At 43.0% G+C, this 18,460-nt stretch overlaps 1 protein-coding gene across 1 annotated transcript in view; it reads left to right on the top strand.

The window, feature by feature from the left end:
• Positions 1-18,460, top strand: part of POLR2B (RNA polymerase II subunit B) — a 43,349-nt gene that overhangs the window by 18,321 nt on the left and 6,568 nt on the right. The window contains exons 8-22 of the mRNA XM_062198787.1: positions 1,164-1,360; positions 1,530-1,649; positions 3,084-3,270; positions 5,699-5,842; positions 6,075-6,214; positions 6,312-6,423; positions 10,760-10,914; positions 12,009-12,207; positions 12,514-12,682; positions 13,698-13,794; positions 14,366-14,460; positions 15,549-15,799; positions 15,880-15,969; positions 16,177-16,284; positions 17,388-17,501. Of these exons, the coding sequence (XP_062054771.1) occupies positions 1,164-1,360; positions 1,530-1,649; positions 3,084-3,270; positions 5,699-5,842; positions 6,075-6,214; positions 6,312-6,423; positions 10,760-10,914; positions 12,009-12,207; positions 12,514-12,682; positions 13,698-13,794; positions 14,366-14,460; positions 15,549-15,799; positions 15,880-15,969; positions 16,177-16,284; positions 17,388-17,501 (2,178 nt within the window). The remainder of the gene's footprint in view (positions 1-1,163; positions 1,361-1,529; positions 1,650-3,083; positions 3,271-5,698; positions 5,843-6,074; positions 6,215-6,311; positions 6,424-10,759; positions 10,915-12,008; positions 12,208-12,513; positions 12,683-13,697; positions 13,795-14,365; positions 14,461-15,548; positions 15,800-15,879; positions 15,970-16,176; positions 16,285-17,387; positions 17,502-18,460) is intronic.

Below are 18,460 nucleotides of genomic sequence, written 5' to 3'. Positions count from 1 at the left end.
GTAGCGCACACCAGACGGGTGCCATTTAGGCACAAAGGAAAATGAGCAGTTGCTGTCTGTGTGTAAAACTTCATTTTGAAATAGTTTCAGTCTTAGAGTTGCAAGAATAGTGCAGAGAACTCTTGTTCACTCTTCGCCTGGATTCATATCGTTGCCTTGCCACTTTTTGCTTTCCCATTCTGTGTCTGTATCTGCTCATCACTGTTGTCTGGACTGTCCGAGAGTGAGTGACAGCCATCACATGCTGACTCCTAAGTTCTTCAGTGTGTGTTTCCTAGGAATCAGGACACCCAGTTTCATAGGCAAAGCATTGTTGAAATCAGGAAATTTAACTTTGGTATGGAACTATTAATGTACATATCTTACTCAGATTTTTGTCAGTTGTTTTGATAATGTCCTTAAATAGCATTTGTTTTTCTAGTCACGATTAGAACTTGGGAGTCTAAACTCGTGGATCAGTGATAAAAAGATAGGAAGTCAAAGGCCAGGAAGGCAGTTTAGTATCTGTGATAGGACCAGTGGTGCTTAGAGATGCCGGAGTTACTAAATGTCAGCCCTCATTTCTCATGCTCACTGTTGTGTGCGGTTGGAAATTGAGAATGTTAGAATGGAGGAGAATTTAGAGATTATTTTACTTAACCCTTTTGTAGGTAAGGAAACTGATGACATGACTGCCCAGAGGCCACAGATAGTCAGTGGCAGGTATGGGATGCAAACTTTTTAAATGGGCTCTTAAAGTAGTGTGCTTTACAGAAATAATTGAGTGGTTTTATTTGTCAGTTAGAAATTTCTTCATACTAACACTGAAGACAGTCTGGCACATATATTCGTTTGTAGCTCAGTAAGTTTTAATTAGACTATGGAGCTTCTCTAAATAGATTGTGGATCCTTGGAAGGAACTTTATTTTACCATTGGTCATTAGAATTTCAAAGAGATAATGAAATATATACTGTTCTTTTTATGGTGGAGTTGTTAAGTATCACTGCTGTGCTAATGAGTGGGTTTTATCAGAGATCTCCAGATCTCTGAAGTGTCTTCTAGTTTTAAGATTTTATGATTACTTGATTTTCTGAAAACATAAAAAGAATTTCATTAGATTCATAGGGATTTTTGGCGTGTTGTGAATTACAGTAGACTCACTTTTATTTATGGTATCTGATAGGTTAAACCTTCTCTGGATGAAGCTTTTGTCATTCAAGAACAAAATGTTGCATTAAATTTCATTGGCTCAAGAGGGGCAAAGCCTGGTGTTACTAAGGAGAAAAGAATTAAGTATGCAAAGGAAGTCTTACAAAAAGAAATGCTTCCCCATGTCGGTGTCAGTGATTTTTGTGAGACAAAGAAAGCCTACTTCTTGGGGTATGTTAACCTTAAATTGATAAAGTTGTTTTTGTTTTTTTTTTTGCCATTAGAATTGACAAAGTCATTTTTATTAAAGGTCAAGCTGTCAAAAATGATGTTTTAAATATAAAGTAAAAAGCCAAATATTTTCTTCTCCCTTCCATTACCCTGTTTTTTTTTTTTTAAGGTACATGGTTCATAGGTTACTTCTGGCGGCTTTGGGTAGAAGAGAACTAGATGACAGAGATCACTACGGAAATAAAAGATTGGACCTTGCTGGGCCGCTCCTTGCGTTCTTATTTAGAGGGTAAGAACTTTCAGAATGAAATCACTGAAGCAGGGAGCTGTGTCTTTAGACTGGTTGATTGCTCGTGGGGGTTGAAACTGTCGTGGTATCCATACTGGGGACCTGTGAGGTTAGCTGCATTCTTTGGGCCATTTGCTCAGATTCAGTTCTGGTTCATGTCTGGAAATGTCAAGTTTGTGAGGACAGTTTATTGTTCATGTTGCTTTGTTCCTTCGGTAGCTTTAGAAGAGGTTTGAGAAAGGTGATTCATTGCCTTGACTTTCTAAGGGCTAATACTGGAATTCTTATTGGTCTTGCTTTTGTATTTTATGAACACATATGCACAACATGGAGGTAGATATCCCAAAATTATTAGCAGTAATTGTTTCATAGTATTAGGTTTGTGTGTGGTTTTTAATTTTATTCTTGATGTATTTACTATTTTCAAAAGATGTATTTATTTGAAAGTCAGAGTTAGAGACAGACTGGGAGCTTCATCTGTGTTTCTTACGTGGGTGCAGGGTCCCAAGCACTTGGGCCATTTTCTAGGGTCTTTCCCAGGCTGTTAGCAGGAAGTTGGATCTGACGCGGAGCAGCTGGGACATGAACCAGTGCCCAGATGGGATGCCAGTGTTGAGGTGGGGGCTTTACCTGCTGTACACCACAGTGCTGGCCTCCTGTTTTTCATGTTTTCAGAAATGAACTCATAAAATATTTTCTTGCTAGAAAAACTTTTTTTTTTTTTTTTTTTTTTTTGGACAGGCAGAGTGGACAGTGAGAGAGAGACAGAGAGAAAGGTCTTCCTTTTGCCGTTGGTTCACCCTCCAATGGCCGCCGTGGTAGGCGCGCTGCGGCCAGCGCACCACGCTGATCCGATGGCAGGAGCCAGGTGCTTATCCTGGTCTCCCATGGGGTGCAGGGCCCAAGCACTTGGGCCATCCTCCACTGCACTCCTGGGCCACAGCAGAGAGCTGGCCTGGAAGAGGGGCAACCGGGACAGGATCGGTGCCCCGACCGGGACTAGAACCTGGTGTGCCGGCGCCGCAAGGCAGAGGATTAGCCTAGTGAGCCGCGGTGCCGGCCTAGAAAAACTTTTTAAAAACAAAATATGTTGACAGTAAAAGAAGGATAATTAATACTAGCAGTGTTTTGCGCATGTTTTAATTTTTAGTATATTGTAGGTTAGTCAGTATTTTTTTGTTACCAATCCACTAAGGAGGTTTTTTTTCTTTTCTTTTTTTTTAAATTTTTTTCTGCTAATTATTTCTCCTGCTGTGTGTGTTTATGAACTGCATGGGAATCTGTGCTTTACACATAACAGGAGTGGTGGCTTTCACTCTATAGTAACCATTTGTTCCCATTGTGGGTGATATTTGCCCTGATAAGAATACATATCATAGACTTTTCTGTATTTAAAATTTTCTGTATTTAAAACAGTACTATTTTATTTGGCAGGATGTTTAAGAATTTGCTTAAAGAAGTACGGATCTATGCACAGAAGTTTATTGATCGAGGAAAGGATTTTAACTTGGAGTTGGCAATTAAAACAAGGATTATATCTGATGGCCTAAAGTACTCTTTAGCTACTGGAAACTGGGGTGACCAGAAGAAAGCCCATCAGGCCAGGGCTGGAGTGTCTCAGGTGAGGCTGTCACTGTGACTGCACCTGTCAGAGGAACCGGTGACTCCTTTACTGAGTATAAGTCATCTTGTTTTCTTTTTTCCTTGGTTAAGTATAAAATTTCTGGGGGGCTTTTGAATTATGAAAGCTAAATTTTTCTTGAATTAGCTAATAGCAGTAATAAGAGAGACTTAAGTTTTTGGTTTGCAGTTTGGAAACTCAAGATATGTGGTTAGTGGGGTAGCTGCTTGAGAGGGGGGACAGTCTGCTGATGATGCTTGTGTATTAGACGCTAACCCAGCCCTTCCGTTGTTGGAAATAGAGTCCTTCTGCCCTGGATCTCTTCCTGTTGGCCTGCTGTGCATACAGGGAATGCGAGAACTTCTCTCAGATGGAGGAGTAGGGAAGACTTTTCACACTCTGTTTCATTAGGCATTTTTATTTTTCTGTATATATATGCTTTTCATATAAGATTGAACACCGGTAATATACTTATGTGCCAGAATAATCTGAACGATTTGGCATTCAAACACCAATTATAAACTTCTGGTTCCTAGAAATCTAGATGTTCTCGAAATTCAGGAAGGCTGCTGGTAGCCAAGTTAAATTTCTGAGTTCTTTTTAATTCATTAAGGATTTATTTGCATACTTGGTATGTGTGATTCTGGATTCACAGACATGAATGAGATCCTATCCCAGGCCTCCAAGGACCTCATCAGTATCTGGCAGAGGAAATAGATTGATTCATACATACACTTGCCCTGAGCCATATTATGATAAATACTATGCTGTGGATTCAGTTCAGTGACTTGTTTGGGAACGTTGTTAGGGGACCTAAGAGTGTCAGGCACCCACACGTCGGAGTTGCAAAGATGAGTAAAACATGATTCCTGATCTTTAGTAGTTGGCAGTGTTTACTTGTTAATAGATGTAAACAGATAATCACAGTGTGGCTCAGAAAGCATTTTAGGGAGAAATAGGCACCGGTGCTCTGTTGGAGTGCTGGAGAAAGGCTCAGCCTGAGGGGAAGAGCCCCAGTTGGAGGAGGGTGGAACCAGCACGTCATAGGAAAAGTGCGGCTGTCTTCTTAAATGTCCTGCATAGAGGGGTGGAGGCAGGAAGGAGTGCTTGTATGGGAGCTGGAACATTCCTGTCGAAGTTGGGGGTTAAGAAGATGGTCGGAGAGGGGAGCTGGGGACAGCTCATAGCGGCGTGAGCCATGATCAGTTTTGTTTTTTAGATGGATTCATGGTAATTGGCAATATGGAGAACAGGTTGTAAGGAGCAGGATTAGTGGTAGGAAAATTGTTTGCAACAGCTTGGGTGAGAAGTAATAGGCCTGGAGTAGAGCAGTTTTACAGAGAAGGAGAGTGGGGTCAATTTGAGAAACAGTTAGAAAGTGAGTTTTCCAGGCCTTTGTGGGTGCTTAGTTGAATGGTGGTAAACTCCATGTTACATGGAGGTGGTCACAGTCCACCAGGCAGAGCAGAGTGGAGGAGTGGTTTGTCTTCTGTCTGTGACCGTGTGTGGTTAGCTGGGTAGCATGAGAGAGTGGCTGGAGGCTGGCAGGACAGGGTCATTTGGAACTTTGTTGAGAAGGGCAGGCTTTCATGTCAGGCTCTCCCGTCATCAGTGGTCATTGCTGGGTGATGCTAAAATGCTGAGTGATGTGGATGCATGCATGCTTTCATGATTCTGGCAACTGAGGAGGGTGGATTGGAGGCTACAAGGCAGAGACTTAGAGATGATGGAAGTGGAATAGTTGAAGTGCAAGGGTCTGTTGTTACACAGATTGAAAATAGATTTTATAGGATATGTTCATCGATGTGTGGAAGGAGGGACTGAGGCAGACAGGATTTTGAGGTTTCCAGATAGGGAGATCAAAGGAAGAGTAACACCCTGACAGGAGACAGCAGGAGGAAGGCGGTTTGGGTGGTTTACAGCCCGGGGAAGGTGGGAATCAAGCCTGAATTGCCTTGTTATCTCTCTAAATCGCACCTTACTAATTAATATTATCTTGCTGAATATTCTGTTCCATTTTTGTATTGAATTCAGAGGCCTCAGCCTGGAAGAGTACGGGAATGTGTTATTAATATCTGCTGTGATCAAGGGAGTGTGAGTTGGTAGCTTTGGTTGAACACTGTGAATACCTAATGCATACCACCTAGTGTTCTAGGTACTGGGATGCAACAGAGAGCAAACCAGTTAAAGAGAAGACCCAACAGCATGTTGCATGTGATGGAACTGCATTGCGTATCTGCCATCCCTGCTGTTAGAGGCAGTTGAGTTACGAGCGCTGTCGGGATTATCCCGGGAAAGGCTAGGGAAAGGAGGGATGGTGACAGTGTGATACTCTCTGGACTGTATATAAAACTGTGACGCAGCCTCAGTGTGACAGCGTGACCATCACAGAAATACCCACACTTTAACTACTTGCTGTTCCCCCCAGGTATTAAACCGCCTGACTTTCGCATCTACTCTTTCCCACCTGCGTCGGTTAAATTCTCCTATTGGTAGAGATGGCAAACTGGCAAAACCAAGACAGCTGCACAACACATTGTGGGGCATGGTGTGTCCAGCTGAGACCCCAGAGGTAATGCATGGGAATTTATGTTCAGGATCAAAAGTGTCAGGGTAGCTACATAGAGCATAATTATTTTAGAAATGCTGTTTCACTTATCTATGCATCATAGTTTAGAATTAAGATACTATTTGTGATTTTGTTCTTAGAAAGTAAAAGTTAATCTTGAAATCAAATGGAAGGAACAGTGCTATGGAAGAGAATTCTGATGGCCTATAAGATCAGTGTAATGTTTATTCCTTAGGGCCATGCTGTGGGACTTGTGAAGAATTTAGCACTGATGGCTTACATTTCAGTTGGCTCTCAGCCTTCTCCAATTCTGGAATTTTTAGAAGAATGGAGTATGGAAAATTTAGAAGAAATTTCTCCTGCAGCTATTGCTGAGTATGTATAGGTGATAATTTCTTTGTAAAATATTGTTATTCTTTTTAGCTGAGTACAGAATTGCTGAGTGCAAACTGTTTGTGGTGTTTCATTTTAGTGCCACCAAGATTTTTGTCAATGGCTGCTGGGTTGGAATACATAAGGATCCTGAACAGCTTATGAACACTCTGAGGAAACTGCGGCGTCAGATGGACATCATCGTGTCTGAAGTAGGGCTCTGATGAACTAGAGGGCATTGCTGTGGGGTCTGTAAACAAGGTGTGAGGTTACTCAGAGGCAGGCTTGCGCTGGCTTCTTTTTTGAACTGTGTTCCCTGAATTATAAAGCATAGTTTCAAAGCCGGGTGAGAGGCAGGTGTAGCCTGCAGTTAAGATGGCAGTTGAGATGCCTGCATCCTTACTGTGGTGCTGGGGTTTGTTGCCGGTTCCACTCCTGATTCCAGCCTCCTGCTAATGCTGGAGCCTGAGAGGCAGCAGGTGATGGCTCAAGTAATTGGCTTCAGGCTGCTGGCTTAGACCCCTGGCCTGGGGCTATTTTGTCAGGCCTTTGGGGAATGAACAAGTGAATGAGAGCTCTCCCTATCTCTTTCTCTATATGTATCTATCAGATGAATTAAAAAAAGAGTCTAGGTGGTGTTTTACAAATAACTTTAATTGTAGAGTCAGACAAAGAGGAGACAGTACGTGGTGTGTATGCCAACTTTAGTTTATTTGAAAGTGAGAGTTACAGAGAGAGAGCTTCCATCCCCAGATGGCCACAACAGCCAGGGCTGGGCTAAGCCAGGAGCCAGGAGCTGCTTCTGGGTAGCAGGGGCCCAAGCTCTTGGATATTCAATTTCCGTTACTTTTGCTGGCACATTAGCAGGGAGCTGGGTTGAAAGTGGGGTGGCCAGGACACAAATCCGCACCGATATGGGATGCTGGCATTGCAGGCAGTGGCTTCACTCCTTACACTGTAGTGCCAGCACCCAAGTTACTTTTTAAGGACGTGAAGCGGGCTAGCAGCGTGGAACATATCCTACTACTTGGCTTTTGGAGAAGAACCTAGTGTTTGTCATCAAGCATTTATGGTTTGCCGTAGTTTCCAACTGAGTAAACCAGATCTTTTCCTTCTTTTACTAAACTCTGTCCTTCCTTTTAGAAAAGATCCACATACGATTTGATTCTTAGAAGTACTTTTGAAGGGAGTATCAGTCTGTTTTTCAGTTCCTTGATGAACTGGCAGTTCATCGTAAATCACAGAAATACGTTTCCTTTTTGATTCTTCAAAGTACAGGTACTTCCAATTTTGCAGTGTTTTTAATGATTCTTAGGTTCTTTATTGCAAATTTTCCCGAAATATTCCTGACATTTCCTAGGAATGCATTTTTAAATATATTTTATATAGTACATCCAAAATATGACATTTGCAATGTGTTGTCAACATAAAAATTGTTAATGAACTATTTTACATCCTTTTTTTTTCTTGGAAAGTATCTTTTTTTTTCTATTTTATTTTTTAAAGATTGCTTTATTTATTCGAAAGAGTTACACAGAGAGAGGAGAGGCAGAGAGAGAGAGAGAGAGGTCTTCCATCTGATGGTTCACTCCCCAATTGGCTGCAACGGCTGGAGAGAGAGAAAGCAAGAGAGAGAGAGGTCTTCCATCCAATGGTTCACTCCCCAATTGGCCGCAATGGCCGGAGCTGCGCCGATCTGAAGTCAGGAGCTTCTTCCGGGTCTCCCGGGTCTCCCACGTAGGTGCAGGGGCCCAAGCACTTGGGCCATCTTCTACTGCTTTCCCAGGCCATAGCAGGGAGCTGTATCAGAAGTGGAGCAGCCGGGTCTCGAACTGGTGCCCACATGGGATGCCGGCGCTTCAGGCCAGGGTGTTAACCCACTGCGCCACAGCGCAGGCCCCTCTGGAAAATATTGTATCTTTCAAATGAACTTCGAGCCCGTCTCAGAATGGCTGCATTTCGATGTTCAGTAATCAGTAATCACATGTGGCTAGGATCTGCTGTATTGGATAGCTAGCCTGTAAGCCATTTGTGTGCTAGGTGATTGTGAAAAGTCAGATTTCCAACTGAGAAAATATGGTCAAGACAAAGTGATATGGGGCTGGCTATTGAAAGGGTGAAGCAGTTAGCAAAGAGCCAAAGTAAGTATTTGTCTTTTTTTTTTTTTTTTTTTTTTTTTGACAGGCAGAGTGGATAGTGAGAGAGAGAGAGACAGAGAGAAAGGTCTTCCTTTTTGCTGTTGGTTCACCCTCCAATGGCCGCTGCAGCTGGCGCATCTCGCTGATCCGAAGCCAGGAGCCAGGTGCTTCTCCTGGTCTCCCATGCAGGTGCAGGGCCCAAGGACTTGGGCCATCCTCCACTGCCTTCCCGGGCCACAACAGAGAGCTGGCCTGGAAGAGGGGCAACCAGGATAAAATCCGGCGCCCCAACCGGGACTAGAACCTGGTGTGCTGGCCCCGCAAGGCGGAGGATTAGCCTGTTAAGCCACGGCGCTGGCCAATATTTGTCTTACATTAGTATTGTACCGAAAAAATATTTTCTTCACTTTACCTTCATGATGCATTTACCAAATGCTCAGTTTTGTAATTTCTAAGGCTAGGTTTTGTTTTTATAAAATTTTAAGGTATATCTAAGTTTGAAAAAATACTACTCTTAAAATTATTATTTATTTTTTTGAAAGGTAGAGACAGAGGTATCTCCTGTCTGTGTTTCACTCCTCAAATGCCTGTCATAGCTGGGTCTTGGCCAGGCCAAAGCTAGGAGTCTAGAACTTAATCTAGGTCTCTTTCATGAGTGGCAGGGACCCAAGTACTTGAGCCATCATCTGTTGCCTCTCAGTGTGCACATTAGCAAGAAGCTGGAATTGGAAGCATGGATTAGACGGGACTCAAATCAGGCTCTCTGATATGAGAGATGCAGGTATCCTAAGCATCAACTTTGTTTTTAATTTTATTTTTTAAAAGATTTATTTGTTTAAAAGGCAAAGTTACAGAGAGAAAGAGACAGACATGTAGAGAGAGATCTTCCATCTGCTATTTCCTTCCAAATGGCCACAACAGTCAGGCCTGGGCCAGACTGAAGCCAGGAGCCTGGAACTCTATCCAAGCCTCACACATGGGTACAGGGACGCAAGGACTTGGGCCATCTTTTGCTGCTTTTCCAGGTGCATTAGAAGGGAGCTGGATTGGAATTGTAGGAACTAAGACTCGAACTTGTGCCCTTATGGGATTCTGGTGTTGTAGAAGGCAGGTTAACTGGCTGCACTACAACACCAGCCCTCCGAGCCTCATTGTAACAGTTGCATCAGATGTCTGGTGTTCCCACCCATTTTTTTTTTTAAGATTTTTATTTGTGTATTTGGAAGAGTTACAGAGGGAAGGAGAGACAAAGCAGAGAGAGAGAGAGATCTTCCATCTACTGATTGACTTTCCACATGACCGCAGTGGCCAGGACTAGGCTGGGCTGAATCCAGGGGCCATGAGCTTCTTCCAGGTCTCCCACGTGGGTGTAGGAGCCCAAGCACTTGGGTCATCCTCTACTGCTTTCCTGGGCGCATCAAAGGGAGCTGGATCAGAAGCTGGGAGTCCCAACTGGCACTCATATGGGATGCTGACATCACAGGCAGCAGTTCAACTAACCTCTGCGCCACACTGCTGCCGCCCCCCCCCCCCAAAGTTTTGTTTTGTTTTTTAAGATTTATTTATTTACCTGAAAGGCAGAGTTACAGAGAGGCAGAGGTGGAGAGAGTCTTCCACCTGCTGGTTTACTTCCCAGATGACTGCAGTGGCCAGAGCTGCGCCAATCAGGAGCCAGGAGCCATGAGCTTCTTCCAGGTCTGCCATGTGGGTGCAGAGGCCCAAGGACTTGGGCCATCTTCCACTGCTTTCCCAGACCACAGCAGAGAGCTGGATAGGAAGCGGAGAAGCTGGGACTCGTACCAGCTCCCATATGGGCTGCTGACACTCACTAGGCCACAGTGCCGGCCCCAGCCCCCAAAAGTTTTTAATGCAAGGGTACTTCAGAAAGTTCATGGAAAATGCAGTTTTGAATTCTATCCATAGTTTTTTCATAGTACACATTTTCCTTGAACTTTTGAAGATCCTTCTAAGATTAGTTCCTTTTATTTGATAATTGATTTCTCAGGAAGTTTATAAGTTTATGTATTTAAAAAAATTTATTTGAGAGCCTGAAAGAAGAATATATAAGCAGAGAGAGAACTCCCACATAGTGGTTTACTCCCCAAATTCCCACAACTGCCAGAGTGGGGCCAGACCAAAGCTGGAATCTGGAAATTCAATCCATGTCTCCTATGTGGAGAGCAGGGACTTAACTCCTTGAGCCTCCAAGGGCCATACTGGCAAGAAGCTACAGTTGGCAGCAGAAGTGGGACTCGAAGCCAGATGATAGAAAATGATACTGTTCTCAGGCATCTTGACCAGTGGCTTAACCACCTGCCCAAATACTGCCCCTCTTGTATTTTTTAGCTAAACGTTGATGATGCGGAGGAAATAAAATTTCATGGAGCTGTCTTGTTTTTTTTGGATGTAGGTTTCTATGATCAGAGATATTCGAGAGAGGGAGATTCGTATCTACACAGATGCAGGCCGTATTTGTAGACCGCTTCTGATTGTGGAAAAACAAAAGCTACTTTTGAAGAAGAGGCACATTGACCAGTTGAAGGAGAGAGAATATAACAACTACAGGTACAACATGCATCAAGAAATATGTGTACTTTGAAAAAATTGAGATAGAATTTGCCTACCATAAAATTATAAACCATTTTTTTAATATAAACCATTTGATTTATTTATTTGAGAAAGAGAGTTACAGGCAGACAGAGGGAGAGATAGAAAGGTCTTCTATCTGCTGGTTCACTCCCCAAATGGCTGCAACATGGCTGAGGCTGCACCGATCTGAAGCCAGGGTCTAGGAGCTTCTTCCGGGTCGCCCATGTGTTTGCAGGGGCCTACGGACTTGGGCTATCTTCTACTGCTTTTCCAGCCCATAGCAGAGAGCTGTATTGTAAGAGGAACAGCTGGGACTTGAACTGGTGCCCATCTGGATTCCCAGCACCAAAGGCGAAAACTTAGCCCTCTCTACTGGCCCCATAAACCATTTTTTAAAAATATACAGTTCACTGGGCTGGCACTGTGACTTAACAGGTAAAGCTGCCGCCTGCAGTGTTGGCATCCCATATGGGCACCTGTTCCATGTTAAACCTATACAATATAAGTACATGTGAAAAATAGATGTTTGAGGTGATGGGTATGCCAATTTCCCTGATCTGATCATTACTTATACAACACTGTGCCCCATAAATATGTATACTTACACCACTTAAAGATCATGAGTATAGTATATTGTGGGTAAAATAAGAAACAAGAAACTTAATAAAAAGATGAACTTCAATAATTTTATTTTAGTAATACATAAATGTATGTATTCTTATTGTAAAATAATTGAAACGATATGTAGAATGAAAAGCTTTCACCTTCAGAAATAAATACTGGTAACAATTAGGTGCATATTCTACCAGGTCACATTTGATGTGTTTCTATACTCACATTCTCTGTAAGTGCGGCTTCTTTAAAAACAAAGCATAACAATCTGATGATAATAGTTATGGGGCCGTACTTTATAGCGTTGTTCAGCGACTTTTTTCACTGTTAGCAGTCATATATACCAATGCTGAAATTCTTCCCATGCTGGTGCATATAACGTAGGAATGCAGTTTATTAAGTAGGGGCCTTGTGGAGATGTTGCAGGAAGTACAGAAGTTGAGTGGGTGTTCTTCTAGTTGGCAGGATCTCGTGGCCAGTGGGGTAGTGGAGTACATTGACACACTTGAAGAAGAAACAGTGATGCTTGCAATGACACCCGACGATCTACAGGAGAAAGAAGTAGCGTATTGCTCCACATACACACACTGCGAGATCCACCCGTCAATGATCCTTGGTGTCTGTGCATCTATTATTCCTTTTCCTGATCATAACCAGGTTGGTGGTACTTCTGTCTTCTGGTTGGTGGTGAGTTGGGGGAAGTAATAAAAATTAGAGGTTCATCTGCGGTCTCTGCCAGAGAAAAGCTATTCACATTCACTGGAAGACTGCGGACTGCTACAGCATGGGCGTCTGACTTGCTTGCTTTTGTGTTTCATTGATAAGAGCCATAACTGATTATTCCAGATGGTTGTCACTTCAGAAGAAATCTGGAACTTGACCGGTCATGTCTGAGTTACGGTCAGTCTTTTCCTTGAGAGATACTGGATTCTCATTGGTTGTGCTTCTCATTTCTGTCTGTAGTCCCCTAGAAACACATACCAGTCTGCTATGGGGAAGCAGGCTATGGGGGTTTACATCACCAACTTCCACGTTCGAATGGACACTTTGGCCCACGTTCTGTATTATCCTCAAAAACCGCTTGTGACTACACGGTCCATGGAGTATCTGCGTTTCAGAGAGCTGCCAGCAGGTATGTTTGGTATTGCTGTACAATGTTTGAGACTCTATCATGCTTATGACACTTCTGGGTGCTTGGGAGGGTTAAAAAAAGTACATACGACAGAGTGCCTGTTCCCAAGGATTTAATGAGGTGGGATCCACAAAACAGAAGTATGTGGAGAGTGTTACGATTAAGGTCCAAAGACGAATGAGGTGACTAATTCCTGTTGGAAGTCTAGAGCCAGTTTCTCTAGATTTTAGACTGGAGTAAAGTTAGTCAGTGGGTACTTGGATTGGAGAGGTGGTTTGAGCAAGGCCCTAGATGTGGGAAGGTATGAGATCCAGGAACAGCAGTGGTTACCCAAGTTTAATGTGGCTGATTTGTAAACACCATGATACTTCAATGACTATTTGGGAAAATGGAACTAAAAGATGTTTATTGTGGTGCAAAAATTTTGAAATCCTGCATATGCAGGGTCTTTGAAAAGTTCATAGAAATAATGTATTTTTTTTTTTTTTTTTGACAGGCAGAGTTAGACAGTGAGAGAGAGACAGAGAGAGTTATAGACAGTGAGAGACAGAGAGAAAGGTCTTCCATTGGTTCACTCCCCTAATGGCCGCTACGGCTGCAGCTGTGCCAATCCGAAGCCAGGAGCCAGGTGCTTCTCCTGGTCTCCCATGCGGGTGCAGAGGCCCAAGCACTTGGGCCATCCTCCACTGCCCTCCCGGACCACAGCAGAGAGCTGGACTGGAAGAGGAGTAACCGAGACAAATTCCGGTGCCCCAACTGGGACTAGAACCCGGGGTGCTGGTGCTGCAGGTGGAGGATTAGCCAAGTGAGCCACGGCGCTGACCAGAAATAATGTATTATTAAAAAGCTATTTATTATTTCAAATTTTTTGCACCAAAATAATGACCTTTTAATTCTATTTTCCATGAACTTTTTCAAGTACCTTTGTATATGGAATGAAAGCTTTTTTTAAAAAAGAAAGTTTTTGCTTGAGTCCCAGATGATTCTTTAATGCATACTTTTAAATTCCCTGTAGGCATCAACTCAATTGTGGCCATCGCCTCATACACTGGGTATAACCAGGAAGACTCCGTGATTATGAATCGTTCTGCTGTAGACCGAGGCTTTTTCAGGTCAGCCTTTTAAAAATCTGTCAAAACACAGAGGCAGTGGAAGTATAAGTTTTTAATGGAAAGTATTTAAAATAGGTTTGAATGTGCTGTACATACTCTAGAAAGCAAAAGGCCTGGTTGATGGCCACTAACAACTGAAGATACTGCTTGTGTCTCGGGATATTTGGATGTGAATAGTTTGAATCTTTTTTTGGTAGGCAAATATATTTACATTAGATAATATAGAAGAATGAAAAGGAATTCCCTGGAAACGTTTGAGCAGACCTTGGGTGACCAGGGTGATCAGGTTGTTATGGAAGGGATTCTTGGGTTAGGTAGGAGGTTAGGCTCTGTGCCCTTGGGTCCTTCTTTCTCTTACCCATAATTCCAGTTAGTTGAGGTTATGTGTCAGATGTACACATGCATAGCCCATGTGATAGCATTTAGGATTTAATCTCCTCCCTTGATAGCTACTTTGTGTCAGATTCATGGTTTAAACTGGGTTCCAAATATTAATTCAGTGAAAAGTTGGTTGGAGTATTCTAAGCCCTGTTAGAAAATGGAAGTTACCTCTGGAGCCATGTATTTGTAGGTCTGTTTTCTATCGCTCATACAAAGAACAGGAGTCGAAAAAAGGATTTGATCAAGAAGAAGTTTTTGAGAAACCCACCCGTGAAACATGCCAGGGTAAGTGACACCAAGATTTAAATTCTGGAATTCATAGTTAAGTTACCGTGGTTTTCCTAAGTAATTTTTCTGAGTTTGTCTCACTGTGCTCTTGTTAACTTTTTGTAGTGTGGGAGTGTTTTCATGTCATTGCTAGTGTTCACATTTAAGAAAATGTTAATTTCCAGAAGGCCTTGCCCTTGACCTTTTGTAGCAGGGGCCTTGCTTCAGACCTTCCTGCTGGTAGGCTGGGAATGAGGGGGAAATTTAGGAAATCAGAGACGTCATGTGACTTTGGAGCACACCTCACGACGCCAGTCCTGCTTGTTCTGTGTCTGTCTGTCCTTCAGTTGACACATTGATATCTACCCTCTACACTGTGGTAAGAACATGATGATTTTTCAGCCACAGTATTTGTAAATAGTAAAAGTAAATGACAGGACATTTACCACTTGTTGTTTCTTCTAAAAACTCGAACTCCCCAGCTGCTTGTTTGATAGTAAGTAGTTCATTGAAGAGCTGCTTATGCAGTGGGTGGATGGGACGTCTCAGGGCTCTGAGAAGTCGCTGCTGTGATTTGCCTCCTGATGGCATTGCATGGTGTGTAATGTGTTTTGTTCCCGGTAGCATCTTCCTGGTCCTCCATTTCTGCTGGGTGGTGCTCAGTGTTGGTGAATTGATAATTAGTGGAGTGCAGATCACATTTGATGAAATGCACAGTTTCTGTGGAAGAGGTGTGCCCAGGGCATAGATACTGTTTCACACCTCCCATGGGGATCAGGTGATGGCGGCTCACTTACCCAGCGTCACTCAGCGATGTGTGTCATGGGAGAGTCTGATTTACCAGTGTGCAGTGCAGTGTTCCTTTTCTTTGTAAACTTTTTTCTTCGTAGACTATGGTATTACAGGGTTCAGAATAGTATGTAGTACTTGGAATAAGGGCAATACGTCATCACTAAGCACGGTTCATAGTGTCAGAGAACTTCTCTCTGGCTTGCAGCTGATTCAGGTGTGTGGTTTTTAGTCTTTGTTGGCAAGTATGTGACCTTTTCAGTACTTACCTGTCTGGTAGCAACATTTCAGAAAATGCTGTGTCCACTTCCCCACAGGCATGAGGCATGCCATTTATGACAAGCTGGATGATGATGGTTTGATAGCTCCAGGCGTTCGTGTGTCTGGGGATGATGTTATTATTGGCAAGACGGTCACATTGCCTGAAAACGAAGATGAACTGGAGAGTACAAATCGACGCTATACCAAGAGAGACTGTAGTACTTTCCTCAGAACCAGCGAGACGGGCATCGTGGATCAGGTCATGGTCACTCTCAACCAGGAAGGATATAAATTTTGCAAAATAAGGGTGAGTACAGGTTTAACGTGTAGGTGCTTTTAGAAAGTACAGCAGTTCCACTTAACTAACCTATGTTTCTATGACTCCAGGTACGCTCTGTCAGAATTCCACAGATTGGAGATAAATTTGCTAGTCGCCATGGTCAAAAGGGTACTTGTGGTATTCAGTATAGACAAGAGGTAAGTTACCTTTGATCTCCCTCACCTCCACAAATTTTGCTTTAACTTAAAAACTTAACTTTGTAATTTTCATGTTGAATAAGTATGTGGACATTCCATGTTGAACCAAATTCAGGACATAAAAAACTTAGGGGTAGGGTGTTGTAATTTTGTAATGAACAGTAAGGAATGTAAGTGTCTGAGTCTCTTGTAAAATTCTCTTTATAGGACATGCCTTTCACCTGTGAAGGCATCACCCCCGACATCATCATAAATCCCCATGCCATCCCCTCTCGTATGACTATTGGTCACTTGATCGAATGTCTTCAAGGGAAGGTAAGAGGTTTGTGTCAACAATCAAAGTTCTAAAGCAGTGTTTCTTTCAAAACAGGGATAGATGGTTTTCCTCATGTTTGAAGCACATGCCTTTTTTTTTTTTTCTTTTAGACCTAGGGCTCTAATCAGGAGGTTTCCAGGGATGCCAAAAGGCCTTGTGTTTCTAAAGACATTTTAAAAGATAACTATATTTCTTAAACTGTGTTTTTATTCATTAAAAATAGCTGGTATGTGCAAGTGTTCCCATCTGCTGGTTATTTCCCCAATTGCCCTTAATAGTTGTGACTGGTCCAGGCTGCAGCTGGGAGCTGGGAACTCAATCCAGGTCTCCCAGGTGGCTAACAGGAACCCAGTCACGTGAGCCATCACTGCTGCTCCCAGGGTGCATTAGCAGGAAGCTGGAGTCAGGAGCCAGAGTTAGGAGTGGAACCCAGGCACTGCTGTGTGGGATGCGGGCATCTTAAAGTCCAGGCTAAACACCTGCTCCCAGAGTTTTTTAAAAACCTGATATGGTACTTATTTTCCTACCGAAAATTGGTTATGCTTCTGCTTTTTTTTTTTTTAAGAAATTTGCAAAGTTTTGGCCAAGTTAGAATTTTTGTAGAATATATTATATCCAACCTCTGCATACATGTATGGTTATCCTTTTGACAGGTTTTGTGTGTGTGTGTGTGTGTGTGTTGATGAAGAGTTAATTCATTTGTGGTTAGTACAGTGTGATCTAACTATTACAGCTGTATTACCAGGTATGCATGGATTTTTCAGTAGAAGTTTTCAATTTTTAAGTGCCCTTTAAGATAAAATGGCTAGAGCCTAACATGGATAGCTTGGTTTTGGGGCATTAAAATGTCATTTGTACCTGATCCTAGGCCTATTTGAAGTCTTTATAATTGAGTTTTCCCTTTTTAGGTATATGAATTTGTTATAAGTATTTTTTGTGAGATAATAAAATGGACTTTAATATGGATCAACTGTAACATAGATTTTAAGTTCAAAATAGTCCCCTTTGTAAAGGGAATTTTTTAATTGAATATGTTTTTATCGAGGTCTGGTTTCTTAGGAGAAACAGTGAAACGTTATTTAAAGGGAGCTTTCTTTCAAAGGTCTCGGCCAACAAGGGTGAGATTGGTGATGCCACTCCATTCAATGATGCTGTTAACGTGCAGAAGATCTCTAACCTTTTATCAGATTACGGCTACCATCTCCGAGGAAACGAGGTACAGGCTCTTATTGTACTCATTGGTTATGTGTGTTCTTTTTTGTATTTAGGTATTTTTTTTGTAAGCTGTATTTACTTATTTGAAAGAGTTAGAGAATCTTCCATCCACTGGTCCAGGCCAAAGCCAGGAGCCAAGAGCTTCTTCTGGATCTTCCACATGAATGCAGAGTCTCAAGCACTTGGGTAATCTGCTGCTGCTTTCCCAGGTGCATTAGTAGGGAGCTGGATCAGAAATGGAGCATCCAGGTCATGCATGGTGCCCATATGGGATGCTAGTGTCACAGACAGTGGCTCTACCTGGTATGCCACAGTGCCAGCTCCAGGTTTTATTCTTTTTTTTTTTTTTGACAGGCAGAGTGGACAGTGAGAGAGAGAGAGACAGAGAGAAAGGTCTTTCTTTGCCGTTGGTTCACCCTCCAATGGCCGCCGCGGCTGGCGCGGCAGCCGGCACACCGCGCTGATCCGAAGCCAGGAGCCAGGCGCTTCTCCTGGTCTCCCATGGGGTGCAGGGCCCAAGCACTTGGGCCATCCTCCACTGCACTCCTGGGCCACAGCAGAGAGCTGGCCTGGAAGAGGGGCAACCGGGACAGAATCCGGCGCCCTGACCAGGGCTAGAACCCGGTGTGCCAGTGCTGCAAGGCGGAGGATTAGCCTAGTGAGCCACGGCACTGGCCTCCAGGTTTTATTCTTAAAAATAAAACCTTTGATTGGAGTACAGCACATCAGATATTTACACAAATCATGCACAGCTTGATGAGTTTTCATGAAGTGAGCACACTTGGGTAACTTGCACTAGGATGTAGAAGAGGGAATTACCAGAACCTTCTGTGCCTGGAGGCTCCCTTCTCTTCACTGCTTTCCTACCCACTCTCGGGAGCCACTCCCTTGACTCCTGGCATTATAGATTAGTTTTTTCTGCTTTGGTTTTGATATGGGTGTATGAATGGAATTGTACCA

This window comes from Lepus europaeus, chromosome 8 (genome assembly GCF_033115175.1).
Source record: "Lepus europaeus isolate LE1 chromosome 8, mLepTim1.pri, whole genome shotgun sequence".
Classification (NCBI taxonomy): Eukaryota; Metazoa; Chordata; class Mammalia; order Lagomorpha; family Leporidae; genus Lepus; species Lepus europaeus.
This window is presented reverse-complemented; position numbering and strand designations above follow the sequence as displayed.